Source organism: Scardinius erythrophthalmus, assembly GCF_964197995.2.
Source record: "Scardinius erythrophthalmus genome assembly, chromosome: 1".
In the NCBI taxonomy this organism is placed as follows: Eukaryota; Metazoa; Chordata; class Actinopteri; order Cypriniformes; family Leuciscidae; genus Scardinius; species Scardinius erythrophthalmus.
In genome coordinates, this window is record NC_138221.1 from 45,644,684 (window position 1) to 45,670,079 (window position 25,396).

General features: G+C 37.5%; 3 protein-coding genes across 3 annotated transcripts; 1 reads left to right on the forward strand and 2 right to left on the reverse strand.

Annotated features, from left to right (window-relative positions):
* Positions 1–590: 590 nt before the first annotated feature.
* On the reverse strand, positions 591–9,735 carry lin7b (lin-7 homolog B (C. elegans)). Its single transcript, XM_081394442.1, has 6 exons — positions 9,379–9,735; positions 7,166–7,284; positions 5,376–5,447; positions 5,073–5,282; positions 4,750–4,913; positions 591–1,404 (listed from the first exon to the last, which is right to left on the reverse strand). The coding sequence occupies exons 1-6, from the start codon at positions 9,452–9,454 to the stop codon at positions 1,383–1,385; spliced, it is 663 nt and encodes a 220-aa protein (XP_081250568.1). The 5' UTR covers positions 9,455–9,735; the 3' UTR covers positions 591–1,382.
* Positions 9,736–9,737: 2 nt separating this feature from the next.
* Positions 9,738–19,962, reverse strand: snrnp70 (small nuclear ribonucleoprotein 70 (U1)). Its single transcript, XM_081393448.1, has 10 exons — positions 19,776–19,962; positions 19,076–19,229; positions 18,819–18,881; positions 17,031–17,085; positions 16,889–16,953; positions 16,727–16,789; positions 16,552–16,633; positions 11,810–11,911; positions 11,427–11,526; positions 9,738–11,349 (listed from the first exon to the last, which is right to left on the reverse strand). The coding sequence occupies exons 2-10, from the start codon at positions 19,220–19,222 to the stop codon at positions 10,530–10,532; spliced, it is 1,497 nt and encodes a 498-aa protein (XP_081249574.1). The 5' UTR covers positions 19,223–19,229; positions 19,776–19,962; the 3' UTR covers positions 9,738–10,529.
* Positions 19,963–21,509: 1,547 nt separating this feature from the next.
* Positions 21,510–25,220, forward strand: rnf113a (ring finger protein 113A). Its single transcript, XM_081394322.1, has 10 exons — positions 21,510–21,678; positions 21,847–21,923; positions 22,044–22,142; positions 22,322–22,429; positions 23,777–23,886; positions 23,978–24,084; positions 24,194–24,283; positions 24,364–24,457; positions 24,643–24,749; positions 24,902–25,220. The coding sequence occupies exons 1-10, from the start codon at positions 21,576–21,578 to the stop codon at positions 24,967–24,969; spliced, it is 963 nt and encodes a 320-aa protein (XP_081250448.1). The 5' UTR covers positions 21,510–21,575; the 3' UTR covers positions 24,970–25,220.
* The last annotated feature ends 176 nt before the right edge of the window (positions 25,221–25,396 follow it).

The following is a 25,396-nucleotide window of genomic DNA, read 5'->3' on the forward strand; positions in this document are numbered from 1 at the left end:
GGGTAGGTTAAAGAAAAACTACAACTCCCACCATTGGACTACAACTCTCCTACCTGGCTTCCACAGGTGTGGTAATCACTGTTAATTGTCCTGATGTGTTTGAACACAGTTAAGTTGATTGTTACATTGATTGTTTGTATGCCCTGAGGATGGTCGTCTGACCGAAAGCTTGGCTATTAAATTTGCTGAAAGGATTCAAGTGTGCAGACAGTTTTATTTATCTTATAAAATCTATTAAAACAAGTTCTGTGGCAGTCAAATTTCTCTCCAAAATCAAAAGAAAGAAATAATATATATATATATATATATATATATATATATATATATGATTTATGAATTATGAAAACTTACATTTTGGAGGCAAATGTGCTTTTTTTTTCTCAATAAAAACGTCAATGCAATTTTATTTTTAATCTTTTTCATGGGTAATTTTCATGAGTCCCCCATTGACAATGGAGACATTTCTACCCAATATATTTCACTATGGTGCATTTGGTCTCTCCAATCCTGAAATTATGGTATTTTGTCCAAACTATGATTACCATATATAAACAACTGACATTTGGCATAAATTAACATACCAGACTTTTAAATTACATTGTTGATTTTAATGTATGAATAAATATACAAATAAACAAAAAAAAAATTAAGCATTGAACATAGGCACTATGACTGGCAGCACAAAGCCACTCATAGGAGCACACTTTCATGACAACCTATTTGAGTATGGCGTGCTTAGAACAGAGCAATCAGTTCATTCAGGAAGTGTCTTTTGGAATAACAGTGTTTGTCCTCCTGATGTAGTTCTCACAGAGTGGAACACATGAGACAACAATACTTGTACTGTAAATTTGATGCATAGCTTTAACTCTATTGTCAATGCATGTTTTCTGAAACACAGACTCGATAAGTGAGTGAATGAATAATGGAAAAAATAGAAACCATCATGCCATTCAGTTAATCAATAATCTTACAGTAAAATACACACATTTTGTCCTACAAGTACATATACTGTGTGCTATTTGCACCCTCTAGGCAATTGTTAAAGCTCTCTTCTGTGCTAATAGACACACAGACACACACACACACACACACACACACACACACACACACACACAACCACCCAGCATATCACAGGGTGCAGGTTCCACATAAGAATACAATAGAAAATCAGACTCAAGACAGACCAGATGCACTATGCAGTCTCTCCCTCTGCATGGCCAGGGAAAATAGTATATTTGAGGTCAACATGTTTTGAGATCGTTCCACTAACATAAATATCTAAGGGTAGTTACACTGATCTCCCCAGGGTCTTCTGTCATCCTACAGGAGCAGAAAGGGTGGAAGAATGGATCAGCAGGCCAGTCAGAAGTTAAGACTGGTTAACCCCTGGACTCCAAAGACCTGTCGGTGAAAAGACAATGATGGGGAAATGTTAAAATACAGATAGTTCTACATACAGAAAAACAAGTTCATCTAAAGCAATCTAAAGTTTTTCCATTCCACGGCGCTACTTTTCCATTATTTTTCTATGTAAAAGCGCTTGACGGTCATGTTTGACTGTTGCACTCGTGTCTTATGTAGCTTCTCGCGCATGACACGCCATTCTAAAAATGTGGCGCTCAAGTTAAAGTAAGTTCAACTTTTAAAAGACACATCTGGAGACCTTGCGGTTTTTCCCCATTCCACTGCCAGAGCTTCGCGTTTTTGCTTTGTTCTGTGTGAACCAGCTCATAAGCTACTTGCACGTTCAATAGCATGTCCCGTGTTTCATTCAAAACATTTAAATTGCCAGAGGACATGACATTTTTTATTTAATTTAATTATTTTAGCAGTCTATTGTATACATACTGTATAGTCTACTGTAATAAAAAAAGAATAATAATATGATGGTGATGTTATATTCACAAAAGAATTAAAAAAACCAAGAAGGTGTGCACATCCCAAACAGCCTAATTGGACTCGGGTGCAGGACCACAAAACTTTTCAAAAAAGTTGAAGAAAAAAGCAGCTTCAAACTAATTTTATAAATATGATTTTATAAACTAATTTTATAAATAAATTCACAACCATTAAAAAGTCTGGGGTCAGTAATATATTTATTTTAACCATTTCAAATAAATGGTGTTCTTTTGAAAGAAGTCATCAAAGAATCCTGAGAAAAATGTAACATAAAACTATTAAGCACTGCAGCACAACTGCTTTCAGCATTGATAATTATAAGAAATGTTACTTGAACACGATTATTAAAATGATTTCTGAAGGATCATTTAACGATGAAGACTGAAATAAAAAATAAAAATCATAATGAAATAACTTTGCCATCACATGAATAAATAACATTTTTAGTTATTTTAAATTGTAATAATATTTCACAATATTACTCAGGCATGTGATTGGCTAAGGACAAAAAAGCAGGAAAATATACTGAGACAACCCCCCCCCCCCCGCCCGCCCGCCAATCAAACTGGTGGCGGATCTATATGGATAAGCAGGACCCATAACAACTTATTTGAACAAAAAATACATTTTCATTTATTTTACAGCTAGTTGTGCAACATGCAACTTTTTTTGTACAGTATGACAAATGACAACTTATTTGGTGGATGTGTCGCAGTGGAAATCAAAGCCAAGTGTCTAATCCACTGCGCCATCAACACCATTCTATAATAATAGAATAGTAATATAGTAATAGTAATTACTATTCTATAGTAATAGTATAGTAGTATAATAATAGTAGTAATAATAATAACAACAATGACAATAACTTTTTTGAATTTTAAAACATCTTTAAAATATCTTTTTACCAAACCCATACTGCTAAATGTGCAACATCCAACTTTTTATGACACGACAACAACTTATTTGAATTTAAAAAAATAAAGTATATATTTTTAAAACATTTTTAAACCAAACTTAAACTGCTTAATGTGCAACATCCAACTTATGTCATGAGTATGACACATAACAACATAACAAAAAAATGCAATATTGTGATATATAATTTAAAATAATTGGTTTTCCATTTATTAGCCTATACTTTAAATTATCTTTTTTTTTCTGTGATGCAAAGCTGAATTTTCAGGATCATTACTCCAGTCCTTTAGAAATCATTCTAATATGATGATTCATTATCAAAGTTAGAAACAGTTCTGCTGCTTAATATTTATTAATAACCTGTGATACTTTTAGGATACTTTGATGAATAAAAAGTAAAAAATTTAAAATGAAAAATGAAAAAAAAAAAGAAGAAGAAGAAAATGTTTTAAAAATAGAAATCTTTTGTAACAACAATATACACTACTGGTCAGTTATTTGGGGTCAGTAATTTTTTTCTTTCTTTTTTTGAAATATTGTTAGTATTGTGAAAAATTGATAGTAAATAAGATATAGATATAAGAAAGAATAAGAAAATATATATTTTTTATTTTGAATAAATGCAGTTCTTTTTAACCTATTCATCAAATATATTAGGCAGCAGAACTGTTTCCAACACTCATAATAAATCAGAATATTAGAATGATTTCTGAAGGATCATGTGATAGACCGGATGTCACATGCTGAAGACTGGAGTAATGATCCTGAAAATTCAGCTTTGCTTCACAGAAATAAATGATAATTTAAAGTATAATAAATTGAAAACCAATTATTTTAAATTGTAATAATATATCACAATATTAAAAATGTTTCTGTATTTTTGGTCAAATAAATGCAGGCTTGATGAGCAGAAGAAACTTCTTTCAAAAACATTAAAAATAGTAATGTTTCCAAACTTTTGGCCTGTACTGTATCCCCCCAAAACTGCACAACTGTAGGGTAAAACATTAATAAAAAAGTGATAATAAATCACGTCTTAAAACTGACAGGATTGTTACAAAATCACACAGTCTGGGGCCTCTGGAGAACTCAGAACAACTGCTAACATTAAGTTTATGGTAAAAATAACTGCCATGAAATTATAGTATCTTACTCCTATGCAATTAGATAAACTGTTCATTCACTACATCACTTTACCTCTGTCTTTATCCCCTTTTATCCTCTTCACTTCTTTTTGGCACTGTATCTATCGCAGACTATAATGCTCATTTCATTTATAATGTGTCATGTAAATTCGGCCATCCGTCACAATCGGGAAACTTTCACCGCGTCTAGACCTGTCGCGAGCTGCCAGGCCCGTTTCTACGAGCCTGTGTGTTAGCGCCCTCAAACAAAAGCAATGCTGTCTACATTGGATGCAGCGTCGCGCACGCTACACAACAAATTACCAACAACTGATCGCGCGCGCGCTCTGTTTCTGACGCACTTCAAGCACTCGCTGGGCGGGGAAAATTGCATTTCTCTGCCATCTGTAACCATGTTGACGTGCCGCCCGGTGTGGCCGCGATTCGCGGCGATTGTGGTTCCGTCCCGGGTTACCATAGTGACAGCTGTGAGATGCTCCCCCCCCCCTCCTTTTTTTTTTTTTTTTTACAGATCTGCATGATTCACGTAGGTCACATTTTCAGGTCGGAAAATCCGGAATTCCGGATTAATCCGGAAAAATCACATCCCTGATTACTGTTTTTACTGTAATATTTATCAAATAAACGCAGCCCTGGTGAGACTTCTGAACATCTTTTGAACAGTAGCTTACTTTTAAAGAAACAAAAATGTCCTCTGATTACTAATCGGCTGAGAGAAGATGAGAAAAAGGAAAAAACCACAGGGGGGAAAAAGGAAAGGAAAAGAAAGTGATAAAGTCCCACTCACGAGTAGCTGGTGTGTTGCTGGCGTCTCCTGGCACTTCTCATCTTCTCAAACCTGGCTTCCATCTCTTCTAGGACTTTAGGGGTGTAACGCACCACCAGCTTCACTGAACCCTGAGCTGCCTTTAGCAGCTCTACAGCTTTCTCATGGTGTTCTCCCTCCACACTCTACACACAATGATAAAGAAGTAAAGGACATTTTGAAGTCTGCAAGCATGTTAACATGTTATTGTGGCAAACCACAGCTTTTGAAATCAAAGCCATGATCACATGCAGAAATATAGCTGCTGAATTATACATCTCAAAAAACACACTGTCCCAACACACCACTCCATTAACAGAGAGCAGCTGATCTCCTCTCTTCAGACCACCCTGTCGGTCAGCAACACCTCCTGGGATGACCCTGGAGATGTAGATGGGAGAGTTTTGTTCTTTCCCCCCCATGATGTTGAACCCGAGCCCCTCGTCTGTTTTAGGGAGTTCAACCACTCTTGGGTGTGCATGGCCTTCACTGGCTGCGAACGCTGCTACTGTGGCCTGGAGGAAAAAAAGAGATCAAATAAGTGTTTCCTTCAGTGTATGATGATCATTCTTGATTAACTTAGTGGCAGGTTTTTGGTAAAAAGTTACCTTGGCAGTGGCTTGTGCTCGGACCTCGGGCCCACCTATAATGTCCAACGTATCGTAAAGCTGCTCGTAGACCTAAAAAAGGGCCAGTCATGACATTTCAACTATATCGTGAGAAAGTATTTTGTAGTTTACAGTGAGTTTGTAAAACTTCATAATTAATAATATTAACAAAATACTTTACACACTGCTTTGCATATCATTATTTAACGAACATTTGAATACCAGAAATTTTCATGTGCATACATTATGGGATGTACACAGACTACTGATGCGTTTAAACATTTAATAATGATTGTTAATGACTTCATAAGGGGATATCATGCACAATCAGCCGGTCACAATTGCAAAATAAACCCCCAAGGTACGCCACAAACCTTTCTGCTTCACAACAGGATCTTGATCATCCAGTGGGGGCTTATTTTGTGACAATGACCGTGTGACTGTTCATTATTTTGCTTATTACATGGCTGTTGATTACCACATAAATAAATGGACATTAAATATTGATTTTAGCTTTAATTATATAAAAGGAAAAAGACATCACAGTGATGAATCTAGCACAGCTACACTGTGATGAGATAGAAGAACCATTTTTGGCTCCCCAAAGAACCTTTCAGTCAAAGGTTCAGTTAAAGGAATCATTTTTTTCTCAGCTTGAAGAACATTAGAATTATCTGAAGAATCTTTTTTTTTTACTATAAAGAACCTTTTGTGGAATGGAAAGGTTCCATGAATGTTAAAGGTGCAGTAAGCGATTTCTGAGAAGAGCTGTTGATATTTGAAATCACCAAAACAAACACAACCATACCCAAAATTATCACACCCCGTCACCCTATCTCCATAGCTCTGCCCCCAAATTCACAAACACAATATGCAGCACAGGCAACTCCACCCTCATGAGTCTATACGCCCATTACTGCTGATTGGCAACAAGTGTGTTATGGCGCTCGGTCCGATTCACTTTCAACAACATTTCTCAGAAATCACTTACTGCACTTTTAAACGTTCTTCATAGAACCATCGATGCCAATAAAGAACATTTATTTTTAAGAGCTTATGTAGGAAATCAGTCTCTTGGAACAATGGTCAATTACTGGTACTCAGTTTAGTGTTCTTAGAAGAATATTTGACATACTACCAACAATCAGAATCAAGAGCCATGTGAGTTTTATCAGTTAATTCCAATGTAAAATTTGTGAAGTAGAAGGCTAATTTTAGTGGGAGAAATCAACCAATGCAGATCAAAACGTTATCTTCCCATAAGACATTTCTCTCTCAGCTACGCAAAGAGCAGGACATCAGAAAGACATGTGAAAACTGAATAAATCTGAAAAGGGTAAATATCTCTTTTATTGTTGTGAACAGACTGGACTCCTGGCATAGGAACCGATTACCGCAAGTCAAGGAGTGAAACATGGAGGCTGAAGTGAGATGCAGTCTCAAAGAGACAGGAAAGTGAGTCATTCAGGAGGAGGAACAGTGCAGCACAATACTTTCTATGAGAAACGACCATATATGTGTGGGGGTGGAAAAGGACGAAGTCCTGTGTTATGTGGTGACAATTTCTATACATTTCAAACCTTCATTTTAACCTAACTACTTATGTTCCATTAGTGTTCTGTGAAATCAGCACAAGATAAAAGGTAAAGATTTAGTAAATATTTCTCACTGTTTTTTAATGAAGGCAATTTGTTCCAACTGAAAGCAAGAGAATCCAAGAAACAGTTATTAATAGATCAAATTCACAGAGTCATTCGTCCTCATGTTTGAAGGACTGAAGTAGCCTTTACCTCTCTGATGGCAGCACAGAACTTGCTCTGTAGAACTCTCTGTAGAGCCTGAAGTTTGGGAGGAGGAAGCTCACCGCTTCTTTGAAGCCTGTCCAACAGTTCTATCACTCTGCAAACATCTGGAGGGAGAGAAATAAACCATTACAGAAATATACATTAAAAACCTACTTGCTAACAAAGTTAACCTGGGATTGAAAGCCAACTAGTCATGGAAAGTTCTGGTTATTATGAAACTATTAATCTGCTGATTTTTTTTAAAGCACCATATTTTTAAGTAATGATGCTTTAAACCCTTCAGACCTGATTGTTTTTCCACTGAGCAAAAAAATGTTTTATCCACTTGACATTTGCTCTTCTCCAATGTATAAATTAGTCTAAAAAACAAGATTTGTGCAAACTCGTTTTTTTATTCGATTTTTTTTCATGTCCACTACAATGGATACCAGGACTGAAGCAAAATAAATAAATAAATAAATAAATATATATATATATATATATATATATATATATATATATATATATATATATATATATATATATATATATATATATATATATATATATATATATATATATATATATATATACCCTTACAGTACTTGTAAAGTTTTTCTTTCTTCAAAGCAGACCAGGAGACGTTGGGAATCACGTTCAAACAAAGTTATTCTTTATTGAGGACTTCGCGTTGACGTGGCTGCAGGTATCCAACATAATCTAACGATGGGAACTTTACATGGTATCTTATAGGCATTTTAGGAGGAGGGACTTTTGAAGGTGGAGACAAATTCAAACAAACCATGGTTTAGGTAACACCCTAGACTGAGGGTCTGGCCAATCCTAATACAATCAGCATAATTTGGGTCCGAAAGCCATTTGCAGAACAAAAGGTGAGATTCTCAGTGAATCATTCGTGTGCTAATCCCATCAGTCTGAGTGAAACTGGGGCTTCAAGAGCCATTTAGAGAACAGGAATTGCAACTTTGCTGAGATCTTAACCTTAAAAGCTAAAATCAGTATTCTTCACTGTGATGTTATGTAAGGAAGCATATTATTATAATTCATTGTATTAAAACCCAATGTCCATTGCGATAGACATTGAAAAATCCTGTGTTCTACAGCTCTGAAGGATCTTCAAACTAACTATTTGTAGTACTGAATATTATCACTTGATACTATTAAGATTATAACAGGTGCAAGCTGATGATGCCCCTCCACCTCCTGCCAAGCATGTCTGATGTGCTGCCTGAATTTCAATCAAGGGATAGTTCACCCAAATATGAAAATTCTGTCATTAATTACTTACCCTCATATCGTTCCAAACCCGTAAGATTTTCACCTTCACACAAATGAAGATATTTTTGATGAAATCTGAGAGCTTTCTATTCTTTCCCTCCATAGACAGCTACACAACTACCACTTTGACGCTTCAAAACGTTCCTAAAGAGATTATAAAAAGGAATCCATTTGAATCTAGCAGTTTAATTCAAATTTTCTGAAGAGACTCAATCACTTTATATGAACAACAGATGGAATTTAGGCTTTTATTCACATATAAATATTTGTGTACAGAAGAATGATGGTCTTATGGGTTTGGAAGGACAGGAGGGTGAGTAATGACTTTTTTTCTTTTTTTTTTTTTTTGTGAACTAACCCTTTAAGTTATGGGTCATTCTTTCATTGATTGGTTGATCAGGGACCAATCAGTACTCATATTATAAAGGCAATTGTATTGGTTTAAACCAAAAACCATGTGATGTCCATTCCAATGGTCGCAGGTACTGAAGGGGTTAAGGGCCGTTTTTAATAAAAAGACGAACAACTGCATTATTTTGATAACCAAGGGGGGGAAAGCACGAACCAACGGTGGACGACATAACGTTAGCATAGAAAAGAGAACATACACCCGTATACAACGTAAAAATTAACACGGATGCCAATTAGATCAGGGAAATGACTTTGTGCTATGTGCTTCCATATGCAAAGATGTGACATTTACCTGTAAATGAATCGGTTTTATTTAATGAATTTCAAGCATAAACTACCACATTGATTCACGCACATTATGGGCACGATATGCCCCGCTTATAGGTCACTAATGCTGCCTGATTAGCAGATACAAGAACCTGTCAGTTCATTGGCTAAGCTACCTGCCATAGCATTTACCAAATGCTACTGGTCTGTTGGGATATAATAAATAGGACCAAGTAAACTACCTCTCTCCAAGCAGAGCGGTTCCGTCATCGCCGCCATGTCCACATCTTTCCCCGTATGATAATACGATGACATCATGAAGATCGTCTGCTGCAGTGGAGGACTGAAGCGCTTCACCAGAGGTACAAGTGTAATAAATTAGAAGATGTTGTTTTGGATCAGAAGGAACGGATTTTCAGTTGTAGGAATCAGTCGTATCTGCTGCAGCTCCAGTGAAAGCGTAGACGCCTCAGCTAATGTGGAGAGATGCGCGAGAGGAGTCTGAGCACTGGCAGCCGCTTACTGAATGACGCAATTCTGTACGTCAGAGCCAGGGGCGCAAGTTCAATGCCGTTTGTAAGACAAGCAATCAAGAACTCAATTTGTCAATAAAAAAGTATTTATTCAAGAATGAAAGGCAGAACCAATACGACCAGAGTTACAAGCCAAAAAAAAAAAAAAAAAATTAATTCAAGAAAGAAAATTAAGAGCAATTTTCGTGAACCCATGGCAAACATTCCCATTTAAAAACACAATTGTGTAAATTTTTCCTGTATTTGTTCCTTCAGTAAAATTAGGGGCCACTGTACGATTTGCAAACGATCCACATATTGGACCAAATATATAAAACAAATGTACAAGACAAAATAAAGAAAAAGAAAAAAAACACTGAAGAGAAACTGGGGGGGGGGGAGACTAATGTAAAAGGAACAATGTACAGAAACGTTTTAAACCATCAATTACCCATCCCTTACTGAAACTACACCGTAAAATATACAGTACTTCAGTCAAGAGACCTCGTCCCAGCAAACGCGGTCAATTGATACTTAGTTGATGTTATAACAGGGAATTCAAATGCATCATAAGGCTAGTCATTAGGTGAAGTTTTATGCAAACAAAGCCCCAGATATAATTTAAACAGGCTAAAACTAAAATAAAAAAACCTCACAGTTCAGCTACATAATCTTTTTATTTAACAAAAGTACGCTTCTTACCAGGGAGACACTAAGCTCTCTCAGTGATAGCTGTTGGTAGTACAGTATAATACTCACACACTGTGGACATAGTGCAAGCAAAGGAGGGTGTAGGCATTAAATAACGGTTGAGGATATTTGTGAATCAAATCAACATTACAACTGGATAACCTTGGATCATTCACACAACAGTGGCACTTTCAGTACTCGTCACCCTGGCCCTCCATCCTGTACCCATTCTCATTGGAGGCATAGCCCTCTCCTGACTGTATGGAATCCTGATCCATCATCATCATCCTCATCCCATCCTGTGAACCTTCTTCTGATTGTGGAGGCACTGGCTCTTCACCCCCATCCCCTCCGTTACCCAAACCCTCTTGATCTCCTGAGGAGGATACATGTCTATCTTCCCTCCGGTCCCCACGGTCCCGATCACCCCGGTCCCGTTTGTGTTCACGATCTCTATCCCTATCTCGCCTTCTCTCACGATCCCGGTCTCTATCTTTATCTCTATGGCTACGCTTCCTATCGCGGTCTCTTTCCCTGTCTTTGTCTCGATCCCTTCCTCTCTCCTCTCCTTCAGGCCCACCCTCCTCACCTCGTCCTGGTTCACCACCCAAGGGGTCCTCCATACCCCTCTCTCCCCCTTCTGGAATCATTCCGTCAACTAGCCCACCCATGCCTTCCTCTCCTCCTTCTGCACCCTTGCCTCTTTCCCTATCTCTCTTTCTATCCCTGCTCCTGCTTCTCCTCTTGCGGTCTCTTTCTCTATCCCGGTCTCTACTCCTCTCTCGGCTGTCTCCGGCGACACCTCTTTCTCTTTCTCTGTCTCGACGTCGGCTGCCGCCCCCAGTCTCCTCCCCCGGAACCACAAGGGCCCTCTCACGCTCACGAGATCTGGTGCGTCTGCGTCTCTCCCGGGATCGAGAGCGGCGGCGCTCTCCACGCTCCCCACGCTCCTTGTCTCGGTCACGTTCGCGACTGCGTTCCCTGCGTTCGCCACGATCCCGATCACGGTCACTGCAGGATAATAGACAATAGAGGTAAGGACTGAAAGCTAAAACACTAAAAACACAATTATGCTCCACGCAACTTACCTTCCAATTGGTCGGTCATCATAACGGGAGGTGTCATCTCTGCCAGAGTGCTTGATGTTGACATCTGCTCCTCCTCGCCTTGTACCTCCAAGACCTCCACCTGGATAATAAAATGCATGTATATTGATGATGTGAAGTATTAACACTTGCTATCCCAACCATACCATCTTTACCAGGGGTGGGCAACTCTGGAACTCAAGACTCACTGTCGTGCAGAGTTGTTTTATCAACCCTAAAACAAACACTCCTGAACAAGCAAATCAAGGGATTTTGGATTACTAGAAACATCCAGGCAAGTGTTGAGGCAGGCTACAGGACATTTGCCCTCTAGGAACAGCATTGGATACTGGCCTGGAAAAGAACACTTAAGAACAAGTGCTTACCGAGTCGTCGGGGGTGCCATCCTTTGACCGTTCGTCCTCTTTCAACATCAACAAGTACTCTACGTCCATCAATCTTTTTGCCATCCGCATGCTTGTAGGCAGCTAGTAGAGTTGATAGACGAGCAATAGAAAAGCGGAGATTGAGGAATGAAGAGAATAAAGAGTAAAAAGAAAGAAAGAGGTGGACAATGAGAAAACAAGAATACACACAACAGTATTTCCTACTACATACCTTGGATTTGGGATGAACTCCATTAAAAACATTAAGCTATTTGAAGACACACGCTTACCTCTGAATTGATAAGACACCAGGAATGAGATAAACTGACAATTCTGCTATGAGCTCCCGAAAAAAAAAAGCCATAAAATGGCTCTTCTACCTTAGTTTTAGTTAATGATAACTCGCATGGATTGAGACACGCATTAACAAATATCACAAAAACATTGCCTGTATTTTTAAAAAAGCATTTAGTAAATTACTGAAGTTCATGATTTGGATTATAGATTTAAGCAGATTTTCCAGACTGCATTCCTTAAAATAATTCCAAAGCACAATAATGCTTTTATAAGAAATAGCATGTATGATATGAATTCATGATCCATATGCAATTTCAGCAACTAAAAAACTAAACCGTTTGCAGAATAATTTGCCAAATACCTCAAATTTAAGTGTAACGTATCACGGAATGTGAGAACATTGCAGTGGCATCTAAATTCTCAGTATTGAAGATAAAAACTCCAGATACCACTTAAGCTGGGCGCACACGGTACGATTTTTTATGTCGTACGATCTCACAAGCGATTTTTCTTCTCTCGGGAGAAATCGCTTGGAAATTGCTGATGCTCGTATTGTCACGGCTCGCACTGTGTGAGGAATTACGAGCAGAGAACGGTACGAGCACCTCCAGACAACCCGATAATTGTTTTAAACACTCAAAAATTGGGTGAGTCAGCCCAATTTTGCCTTATGTATAGGCTGTCTCTTATTGCCAAATCATACACAACCACATCACAAAGGCTAGATCTATCAATATTATTATAGCCCAGTGGATGCAACCCTACAGGGCATACACTCAACATAAACTAGAATGTATTGATCAAAGGAATGGCTGTGCTGTTCTTTGCTTTTTACCAAATCATTTGCACATTCGTCTTTTTATTTTGAAGTTATAGCAGCAACATGCTCCAGAATCTGTGTTAAGCATGAAAGCTCACATGATTGCTGCCGGCTCACAGTGCAGTACAGTCGTGCAGTGTACCAGTTACTTTGACACGATTATCAAATTAACTCATAACATGTGCAATGGCGCACGACCTCCTGAGTGTCTGAAGTCGTGCAGTGTATGCCTGCCTTTAGAGTTTAAAGACACTAAAACATGTGCTTTCTAAAAACTATGTAATATTCAGGCAAAATGCCATCTCTCTGGTATTCAGAAAGAAATATGAAGTAACATTTAAGTGCTATGGTATACCTTAAAACTGACATAAAACTTAAGGCAGTTCTAACAGTGCAATGTGGATCGCAAAAACAAAAGCATTGTACTCAACAGCTTGGACAACTAATCATCTCCAAATTAAGTGTGATCCACATTAAACTGCCCATTAACGCCATTTTATTCTCATTAAATCTTGATAGAAAGCCACAAGAAAAAAAGGCACTTAGTGAATAGTTACACTAAAAGCCACTCTTTCCATTCTCCAAAATCTCTCAAACATTCATTCACACTCATACAGAATTTCTCTGAGCATTAAAGCACCATTTATGCTCACATCACGGTAGACCAAAGGGGAGGAAAAAAAAAATTGGCAGAGCTTTACTTCTAGCTTCTATACATTATAAATAATGGGTATGCTAGAAGTACAGCTTTTAAGAAAGTTACACAATTCCCACACTTCAATATGGCCAATACCCTTAGGTCTTTTCCTTCTGCTGGTCTAAGATAAGTCTAAGCCCTTAAATATTTAGTCATTATCTCAGTCTTACCACATTACCTGGAGATGCTATCTTACCATAACACCTGGCCAAGGATGAAGTCCTTGATGGAACACCCCACGGAAATGTAGCCTGGCGATTCCAGCAGCCTCGAATCAAAATGTCTTTCAGTACATTTGATACAATTTTTTTTTTTAATCAAAACTGGACAACCTTGAACCAAGGAATTAGGGATCCAATCCATCAACAAGGGATACGATGAAATCCACGAAGCTATTCTGGTCTGCACTGTTGACGACGTTCAGTTGAAACCCATCATGAGGGCCTTACCATCAAACCCTCAAGTTATTTCGCACACATCTGTCCTGACATCTCATCCAGAGGGCCTTACCAACAACCCTCAGACTACCATACCAAACTAGAGGGGCTTACCAAACACCCTCAGCGCACCTACCCAACAAGAGGGCCTTACCATCCACCCTCATTTAACAGTTAACAGAGGGCCTTACCACAACCCTCACCTACCTAACCAACAAGAGGGGCTTACCAACCACCCTTATATCCATAAAATCTCTCAGATCAGTTTTTCCATTTAGTTTAAATTCTTTACGATTCTACAGGGCCTTGCAAGTGAAAATTTAAAGGAAAAATATATATATTTAAAAAAAAAAAACTAGAATACAGATTGAGAAAAATGCGTATTAGGAACCTAAATTGTATAAACCCTTAACATGTGTTAAGAAAAGTCAAGATAATTCTTATTTTATTGGTTGTATCCATGTAATTTTTTTCAGCCCATTAAGAGCTTGTAAATAGTGGTAAATAGCCAGTTTGGACACAAGAAAAGTCACAGGAAAGGATGCAGCTCCTCACTTAACCTAAATAGACATTTCTGAGGCCTATGGATCAAGTGTCTCACAGAGGAACTCTGGGACTGAATTTAACCATTGATGCTCTACAAGGTGAATCCATGGCAGTAAGAATCTTTAAATGTAATTAGGTTCCGTGCAGTGATTTAAATATCCAAAGTCCTTAGTTAACCTATTCTATTAAAGCCAACACCACCATTTCAGCAAATATAGTGCCTACACACACTATGAATTTTTATTTAAATAAAAACGCATTACCAAATGAGTCTTTGTGCCATTATTTACATTATAAAACAGTTAAGGTCCTGGCTTATTTGATATAGTAACACTTGGCAATATAGCAAGTTATAGCAATAACGTGAGACACGTTCACATTGTCACTGGACAACACAAGAGCAGATCATTTTCTTCTAGTTGTTGCATAGCAACAGTGTTGAGGTGCAATCACATTAGCACAAAATGTTGCAGGTAAAAATATCCACTGTCAAATTGTTAATAGTGTAGCTAAGTCTATCAAACCAAGCAGCTTTCTGTTTTTCCAACATGCCAAATCTACATGACCAACTTGAACCCTACGCAAAATCTGCATGGGTAAATCTTCTACCCACCCGAAATGCAAAATTCTACATCACATGGATTACTATTGAAATGACTGGATTTCCTCAGCAAAAATTCACTTAAACTGTAAATGTAACTGCACTTTTATGGCAGGGATTACCCAAACTTGTGGAGAGATTTTTAACTGTGTGCAAAATAAATGCATCTATATTTTAATATCGAACAACGAGACCACCATCCACTTTAACACGGCAATTGTGTGTTGTAATGTAACAAACAGGTTCTCTTTACAACAAAGTTCGGTTTCAAGTGTAACCAATACTGCACGATCTAAATCTTGCAGGGTACAACCACATTAGTAGTACAATGGCTTTAATAGAAGAGATTAATGACAGGCTCGCACTCACTATAACTGGCCCAAGCCACAGTCAATAACAACTGGCAGCCCTGTATTTAGCCCTAAAATGGGGCAGATGAGAAGTGATTTGGTACACCTATCAACTAAAATTAGATGAGGGGTGTAAAGAAATCTTACCCATCATACAAACCCATCATACCAACCATATACTGAGCTGTGGTAGTAGGGTGTAGATGTATCAAAACCATCATCATGATCTGCAAGCCAGCTCTGGCCAATAGCCATCAGAGATAGGCGGCTGCAGTAGCAATGAGAACAACACACAATTAATAGAAAGCATTGACTCGCTCCGCAACACTTCAATCATAAAGGCCCCTGTGTGAACTGAGGTATAAAAAGCCTTGATATTAACGGCTGTTTGTGCACCAGACATGAACAGGTGTGTAAGTATATGGGTCACCTTTTTCACTACAGACAGCCTTAGCCTTTAGCTTACCATCACCGCTCCGTCCGGAAACACACTGCTATGTCACACTGCCTAAACATTACAGAGATGCCATAGAGTGGCAACATTCATCAGAATGTGTGTTGGGCTAACGCACAGCCACACTCCGCTCTTCACCCACATGTGCTGCACCGTCACACTCACACAGATGCAACACACACACACGGGGTAAAAAAACAGGAATATACTACGAACACAGATATGATAGGGTTGACAAGCCATCATACAAGCACACACACACACACACACACACAAAATGGAGTTTTATAACATGACAGAGTTACACATTCTCATATGTTTGCACATTTTTGATTGGTTGGCTAATTCTAAATTTGTGGTGACGCTGGCAGAAAAGAAAAAAATCTAAATAGATGGACTGACCAACATCATTTGATGCTTCAAATAAAAATAGTTCATGAGAAGACAATGAATGCCTTTTTACATTGCAGTAAAAGATGGTGTGGTATTTCCAAGTCATTTAAGGAGTTTAAAGAAGAACGAGATGTCTTGGTTACTCACAGTGCATGTCTCTCTCGTGTTCATATTCAATGAACGCATAGCCTCTTGGTTTTCCAGTTTTCTTGTTGTACACAATGTAGATCTAATTAAAGGGAAAAACATTAAAGGATGAGCCTGTGGGATTTAAAAAAAAAAAAAAGAAAGTGGAGAAATGTACATATTCAACACAACTTACCCGTTTGATAGGACCATAGACTTCAAACTCACGCCGTAGTTTGGACTCTGTGGTGTCATAATTCTGCAAGAACAGAACACATAAGATTAACATTTTCAGGACAAGATCTCAAAATATTTAAATTCTTGTGTACAAGCCCATATATAAAACAAAAACACTCACAATTCGAGCAACAAACAAGGTCTTAAAAGCATCTCCTTGAGCATTAGTATCATTATGTGGGTCCCCTGTGGAGATACAAGAAACAATTGATAAGGTTTTATAATACAGTGTGTTTCAGCGTTACTTCATTTCAGATACTTACATAGCTTCAGTTCTGTTTCCACCACAACTTGCCTCCTTTCCATCTTCTCTCTTCTCTGGAATTGAAATAATAATGGACCATATTACATACAAATATTAACATACATATATATTAGGGGTGGAGCCGAACCCGAATACGGTATTCGGAAAGGCACAAATAACGTGTTTTTTACGAATACTTATTTCGAACAAATACTTTTTAAAATATTTGTATTCGGGAACAAGAAAAACTTTATATCAAAAAGCTGCGTTTCCTCATGAGACCGCAGTGCAGAGTGAGTGAGTGAGTGAGTGAGTAAAAGAGGTGACTGACACCTCTCAAACCCGGTAGTTGATGCGCGTGCATGCCCGAGCCACGAAGCGCGTGCCGTTGCGTCCTCTTCATAGTTCATAAGCGCTGAGACATAGCGACTGGCGGTGCTGCTGATGTGGTGGCTGTAAATCCACTTGTTGATAAGAAAGGAGGAAAGAGCCACATATGGAAATATTTTGGATTAGGCTAATATCACGTTGTCATAAGGGGCCGTTCACATAGCGCGGTTTTTGCGCGTGCAGATTTCAAATGTAGGCGCGCTCGTTTTTCCAGGCGCGCCTATGGTTGCATAGCAACGACAGACGCAGGTTTAAAAAGCCCTTTTAAAATTAAATATGAATGCAGTTTTGGATCAAATAAAAGTACAGTCAAGTCAAATAAAACACGTTTTATCTCCTGTATAGTTTGGTAACAAAGATACCATTCATTAACATTACTTAATGCTTTATTAAACATCAACACATTGAGCGAACAATATATTTTTACAACATTAATTAATGTTTGTGAATGTTATTTATTACAAACATTCGATTGGTCATGTTTGTTCACTTCATTCATTGTGCATTAAATAATGTTAACAGAAATAATGTTAACTTTTGATTTTAAAAATGTATTTTTAAATTAACCCAAGGAGAATAATTGCGACAGTATAATTGTTTATTGTTAGGTCACTTTATCTTATGTTATCTAACAAATGGAATCTTATTGTAAAGTGTTTTTAATACTACAGTTTCCATCTTTTGTAATCTAAATTAAGCTTTGGTACCAAAATAGGAACAGAGAACCGTGGATTTTCACTGGTAGCCTATACCGAATACTGAAATTTTGGTATCGTGACAACACTAGTAGCTCTGTTAGCTCGGTAATTTAGACAATAGGCTGTTGACAGAGTAACGTTAACGTAGGTAATGGCTGTTATGTTTTTTTTTCTTTTCAATGACGTTCCTTGTTACATGTTCATTGCTTGATTTATGGAAAAACATCAACCAATATTGCATATCCATAATTATTATAATGGATATAATTAAAGAATACTTACACTATAACGTAAATTAGAAGTGTAACGCAAAAAAAAATAGATTTTTACGCCTATTTTGAATTTTACTCGAATACAAATACAAATACAAATACTTTTCCCCCCTCAACAAATACAAATACAGATACAAATACCGGCTGCTTTGCACACCCCTAATATATATATATACACACACATATGTTTAAATCACCCATATATATAAATCACCCATGTTGTCATTTTCTAGAAAACATTGTTCATAACTGTACTAAAAAGATTATCCTACTGACTAAGTCACTCTTCCACTGAAGCTTTTCAAAGATAAAATGTTTGCTATCCTCAACTCATAACCCAATTGAAACCCTTCTGAATGAAGGTCTGTGAATTTAAAAGCCATTCAGCATGGGTAAACAGCATCAGTGAAATTACCACAGAAACGTAAAAAGTTAAGACTTCCTCACCTTCCTCTCCAACCTCTCATCCCGCGTCTCTGCTCTTGTTGGTGGCGGAGCATCTCTGGGGTCCTAACCAACAGTGGGTAACAAAAATAACATTAGACATTGCCACAAAACACTGAAAAAAAATATCTTAAGTCATTTGCATCATGCATACAACAATAGTCTGATTAGAACACTTGATCTGTAATCTTTACTAGCAGTCAAAAAAACAACAAAACCTATTTAAAAAATATTTCATAATATAGCATTGCAAAAAGCACCTCAAAATGCCGGATAAAAGGGGCAATTCCGCAGTAGGGCTGGTTGTGGTGCTTCTCGTGGGGAAGTTTCTCGAGTTGAGTCAGGAAAGGTATCGGGTCCCGCGGGGCAAACAATGCCAGCAGGTTCGGCGGAAGAAACTGAGTCATTGTTCACCTAGAAAAGAGAAATTATAAACAATTCAATTAAAACCCAGAACAACCCTTAACAGCAGCCCTGCATACTTTATCTAAGCAGTTACGGTGGGTAAACGATTGAGAAGTGAGAAGAGGAGATTTCAGCTACTAACTTACAGGATCGGTCGAAAACACAGCACGGACAAGTTAGACGTTGGTAAACTTTAAATGAACATGTGGCGTCCAAGTATCTTTCAGTATCTGTATCAACAAGGAAACACCCCCTAAACGAGGCTCTAAAAGTTAGCAGCTAGCAGTACCAGCTAACGTTAGCTCGGCTAGCTTCGAGCAAACAAACATGCCCATATTTGCTTTCCATAAATGCTTAAATAATAAGCTTCGTCATTATCAGGTATGTAATAAACAAATAAACAAACCGTAACGAATCACACAAGTAATGGTAGTGCACGTTTTGTTACACGCGTGTAAAGCAAAGCTCAATCCTGGTTAGGGTCAGTAACGCAAGTCTGCTGATCAGATCAGAGATCGCCAACGTTTCCACGGGCGGCCTCCAATAGCGAATTACCTCAACTTCTCATCCGGTTCCGACGAAACCTCCGATTTTAGCCCAATAACCTCGGCGTGTTTCTGTGGGGAATCTTCGTGCATGAATTTCTTAAATCCCTTTAGTATTTTTCTGTATTTCGGTCAACACAATACCCAACGTGTTCTCTCAGCAAGCTGAACGAGTCGTTCCTTTCTTAAAATGGCGCGAGGCCGTAAACCACTGTGGTATTTTACGACGCTTTTGCCCGTCTACTGGTACTTTACGACAGGGGCGTGGTTAAGTAGATTCAAAGACCTTTTTTTTTTTTTTTTTCAACAAACTCATGTACAAACAATGTGGCTTACGTCCTTTTCAACATTCCACAGGAGCAGGTGCAACAACAACACCAAAAAAAAAAAAAAAAAAAAAAAAAAAAAAAAAAAATAAGATTAGTAAATAAAAAAATAAAATTATAGCTAGGGCTTTGATCGCAAAGTATATTTTTCAATTAAATTAAGAAGTTTCATTGCTTGTTTACTTTTCATTATGTTAAGGGCTTTGGTGAAAGAAAGAAACTCGTTATGAAATACATAGAACCTTGGTTTCACTTTCATATATTTACATTTGTGAATGTAAAATTTTGCAAGAATAATTATATTATTTACCAGGAAGTCCCATTCATTATTGTCCAATACAACTCCATAAACAATGTCATTCTGAGAAAAAGGTTCAATACGGATCTGTGTGTGCAGCCACTCATGGATATCAGTCCAGAGACCTTCAGAGTGCATACATTGAAAAAATAAATGAACAGAAGTTTCAATATCATCACAAAATACACAATTGTTCGTTTCAAAACCACATCTCTGTCGTAATAGTTCACTAGATGGATACACACCATTCAAAACCTTAAAATGGATTTCTTTCGCTTTTGGATTTATGGGAAATTTTAAGTATTTAGAGCGTAATGAATATATAGTATCTTTGGTGAAAATGTGTTTAATTGAGTTTCGAAAAGACAATAAAGGGTGTGTAATATCATCAAGCATCTTTCTAATCGTTTTATTAGGAATTTTCATAGTCTTGAAATCACAATTTCCAACTAATAGATGTGGAAGATTAGGGGAAATTTGAGTCGAGTTCAAAACAATCTCTTGAACCAAATTTAATGTAGGAATGGGAATGGCTCTCATTATGGAAGCGAAGGATTCAAAGACCTTCCTCTTTGCTAGATTCCAATGTCCTGCTTTTAAATAAAGATTTTGTGATCTTCTTTAAATCCTTAAAATGTATGTATCTATCTATCTATCTATCAGGAATGTTTAACTGCTATTTGGATTTGTTGAATTTGTTTTGTATAGAGGCATGTTTTGTATTTCATTCAAGTATTTTTTTTTTAACTCAAACAAAAGGAAATCAAAAGACAAAAGAATCTAATGTCTGCAACGAGGACATAATATACTTCTATATCACATAATATTTTTTAGATTTTACACATGTAGGTCCTTGGCATTAAGAATGTCTGAAACCTCTGGTGTAAAGAATAGTACAGTTCAGTATTAAATGTTATTGTTTGTATCAGAAAAGCGAGCTGCCATACATTTGAGTTATATATGCTTTCTAGATATCTCTGACAGTTAGTCTAATGATAGACTTCATAACAATAAAATCTGAACATTATTAATTAAAATGTGAATATATTTATGTATGAAACGGTAGCTCTGATTCAGTACAATACCCCCTTAACTTGCACTGTATTATTCATCCCATTCCCAAACACAAGAGGCACTATAACTGAAGTTCCGCATATTATTCTGTGGTTTATGTTTGTAGTTAAAGATGGCGGAGTCAGAAGAGCCTAAAACAGTCTGCAAGTTTCTTTTTAAGAAATCAAACAAGAAATTCTCTGCGCGGAAAAGAAATGCAAGTGATAGCGATAAAGGTATTTTGTGCTGATTTCCCCCTCAGTCCTCGGTAATGCATGTATTGATTGATCAGTTTTCCATAGTCAATACAGAAAGCTGTCTGTTCAGTCACTGTTTATGCCCAACGTAATTCTGATTACAACCAAGTAACTGATGTATTAAATCAGTTTTTGTGTGTTCACCAGACAGAAGTAGCGGCGAGGAAGGCAGTGCTGTGGTCAGAAAGAAGAAAGCTGCTATCACTAACCCCATGATTCAGAAAGTATGTCGGTATTTTAAATGTTTAATGAAACCTGCATTATTTTAGTCTTTTACGAAGCAGCTGTTTAACTTACTCTGAAGCCATAACCGCAAGTTAAATACTGCACATCCCACCGTATAGACAAAGAAAGTGGAGAGGGAAGCAGTCTCGTCAAGTGAAAGTGAAGAGGAGAAAGAAGACAAGAGTGTCACTGTCGCTTACAAGTCCACTCGGTCAGCGGTGAGTCTGTCAGATGTTTACACCTGGGGGTTTCTTATGATTTATAGCAAACCCTTAAGAATGCAAATTATTCATTTGATTCCATTCCAAACATTTGATTCTTGTATTTCACGTGTGTGTGTGTGTGTGTGTGTGTGTGTGTGTGTGTGTGTGTGTGTGTGTGTGTGTGTGTGTTGCAGAAACCAGAGGGACCAGATGACATGGGGGCCACTGCTGTTTATGAGTTGGACACAGAGAGGGACAAAGATGCTCAGGCCATCTTTGAGCGCAGCCAGAAGATTCAAGAGGTACGGGGAATTATATTAATATATAATACAAAAAACAAAGAGGTGTGGGGTTTGATATCTAATAACTGATTATTTGTGCAGCTATTTTTACATTACAGATTTCTTCAAAGCAGCTTTACAGCAGTAAATAGAAAAACAGCATCTGCATTGCAAAATTGTCAAATCAGAATTCATTATTTTCAGTTTATTATTATTACACCTATTTCAGCTCTACAAAAGAATCAAATCAGTTCAGTTTTTTCGGGACCTCATTCAAAAATTGGAGCACAGCTGAATTTATACAGTTTGCTGAACAGCAATTGTCTAAATATATAATTGAATAAATATATTAGGGGGGAAAAAACTCTATGGCCTATAACAACAAGTGGAAACAATCTCTCAATAAACAGATATTATGATGAACTTGCTTTTAAAGGGATACTTGCCCCCCAAAAAAGGTCATCATCTACTCGCCCTCATATTGTTTCAAAATGTTCTTGTATTGAACACAAAAGGAGATGTAAGGCAGGATGTTAATGTTTCTCTAAAACTGAAATGAATTTAAAAAGACAAAGTGATCAATAAAAGTATATATTATAAATATACACAACTTGTGTGTTATATTTTAAGTCCCTAAAAATGATACAGTAGCTTTGTGTGAGGAACAAAAAGTCATTATGCACAGAAGTTCTTCCTCTCAGCCTCAGCTCTCGAATCTCATTTGTGTGATGTTAAATGTGCGCATATTCAAATTTGGTGCATAAAATGGCACAATTAGGTGAAGTTCAACATGTCACCAGAGAGAAGTCTGTCGTTTCACAGAAAAAATTAGTTATGACATTTTAATATTAAAATGTTAACATTAAACATAATGAGGTAAAAAAAAAAAGGTAACACTTTACAATAAGGTTCATTAGTTAACATTAGTTAACTACATTAGTTAACATTAACTAATAATGAACTGCACTTATACAGCATTAGTTAATCTTTAATATTTACTAATACTATTAAAATCTTGTTAACATTAGTTAATGCACTGTGAACTAACATGAACAGCTGTATTTGTATTAACTAACGTTAACAAAGATGAACAAAAACAGTAACAAATGTATTGCTCATGGTTAGTTTATGTTAGTTAATACATTAACTAATGTGTAATAAATGAACCTTATTGTAAAGTGTTACCAAAAAATTTTACGCATTCATGGGTGAATCATTCACAGTAAGATCATTAAGATGCTTTTAGAAAACAGACGGTGAATTTCCATTTCATACCGACTTTAAGGATACATGGTTATTGATATTGTTTGGGTGGGCACAATAGGCACAATCTCCTAATTCAGTGGCATGTCTGTATTTTATTTATAGGAGTTGACTGGTAAAGACGACGATAAGATTTATCGTGGCATCAACAACTACCATAAATACATTAAACCCAAAGATTCCACCATGGGCAACGCCTCCTCTGGGATGGTCAGGTGAGTCCGTAGAAATGCTGGTCCTGTTTGCTGTGGCTAAATATGCACACACACAACTTTTAACTGATCCACAATGTCTTGTATGTGATAGGAAAGGGCCAATCAGAGCCCCTGAGCACCTCAGGGCCACAGTCCGGTGGGATTACCAGCCTGACATTTGTAAAGACTACAAAGAGACGGGCTTCTGTGGGTTTGGAGGTTAGTAAGCCACCGGTTTCCTCTCTGTTTTTGCCTTTCTTTTGAGGTTCATGTTAACACCCATGACAAATGTCACTGCAGGAACAAACATGTCTTCTTTTATCCTCAGACAGCTGTAAGTTTCTGCATGACCGCTCAGACTACAAGCACGGCTGGCAGATTGAGCGAGAGCTCGAAGAAGGAAGATATGGGGCAAACGGTGAGCCACCTTTAGGTACAGGTCTTTGAAAACACTTTGCTTCTTTTGTTCTGCTTTCTGACGTATTGGTTATCTCGCAGACGATGAGAACTATGAAGTGAGCAGCGACGAGGAAGATCTTCCTTTCAAGTGTTTCATTTGTAGAGAGTCCTTTAAGAACCCCATTATTACAAAGTAAGTGCTACATCAAGCCATGGCCAGTTTGAATTGCAAATGCTGTTCTTACCACGGCACAAATCCACACTATGACGCTTTAGCCTGTGTACATCATATCTATATTTTTGTTTGACATTGTGTTTGCATGTTGTAGCCACATATTTGACTGCAGACCTAGTATTCCTAATTTCTTTGTTTTCCAGGTGCCGGCACTACTTCTGCGAGGCCTGTGCTCTTCAGCACTACCGCAAGTCTAAGCGCTGCTATGTTTGTAACCAGCAGACCAATGGCGTCTTCAACCCGGCCAAAGGTACTTAACTTTTCCATTAATCACAAATGACTTGACAATGTTTGATCAATTGGTCATTAACTCTTGGAGCCCTGATAAATTCACTCACTAATGTCATATATAATATGAAATGGAGAATAAAGGAACTCATTATTTGGTGTATTTTTCCTCAGAGCTCATGGCTAAGATGCAGAAACAGCAGGCGGCTGCTGACCAGCCTCCCTCTGATGAGGATGACTAGCACCACACAGCCTCCCCTTCTGTTTTCTACTTTAATCATTCAGATTCCAGCTGCGTTGTAAATTTTCAGAACCTTTGAAATAAACATGCACTCTTTTGTAGAACTCTTTTTTTTTTTTTTCATGATTCTCAGAAATCTCCCAGGATGAGAAGTCAACAATCTGTACGTCATTCACCAGAGACGCACAACATTATTGGCCAATATTTCACACCAAGTTTTAATAATTGTTCTTATTCTATGAGAGTAGTGACATCCACACCACAGCTATAATGGTAATGACGCAGAGGAGCAATATCATTGCAATTACTTTCAGAACAATTGTTTTCCAGCTGATGAAGGATAAAAACATTTAAAAGCCAATCAGAATTCACCCTACTTTAAAGGGCTTGAGCATTCAAGGTGGCAGATGACATATCAATCGTCGCGT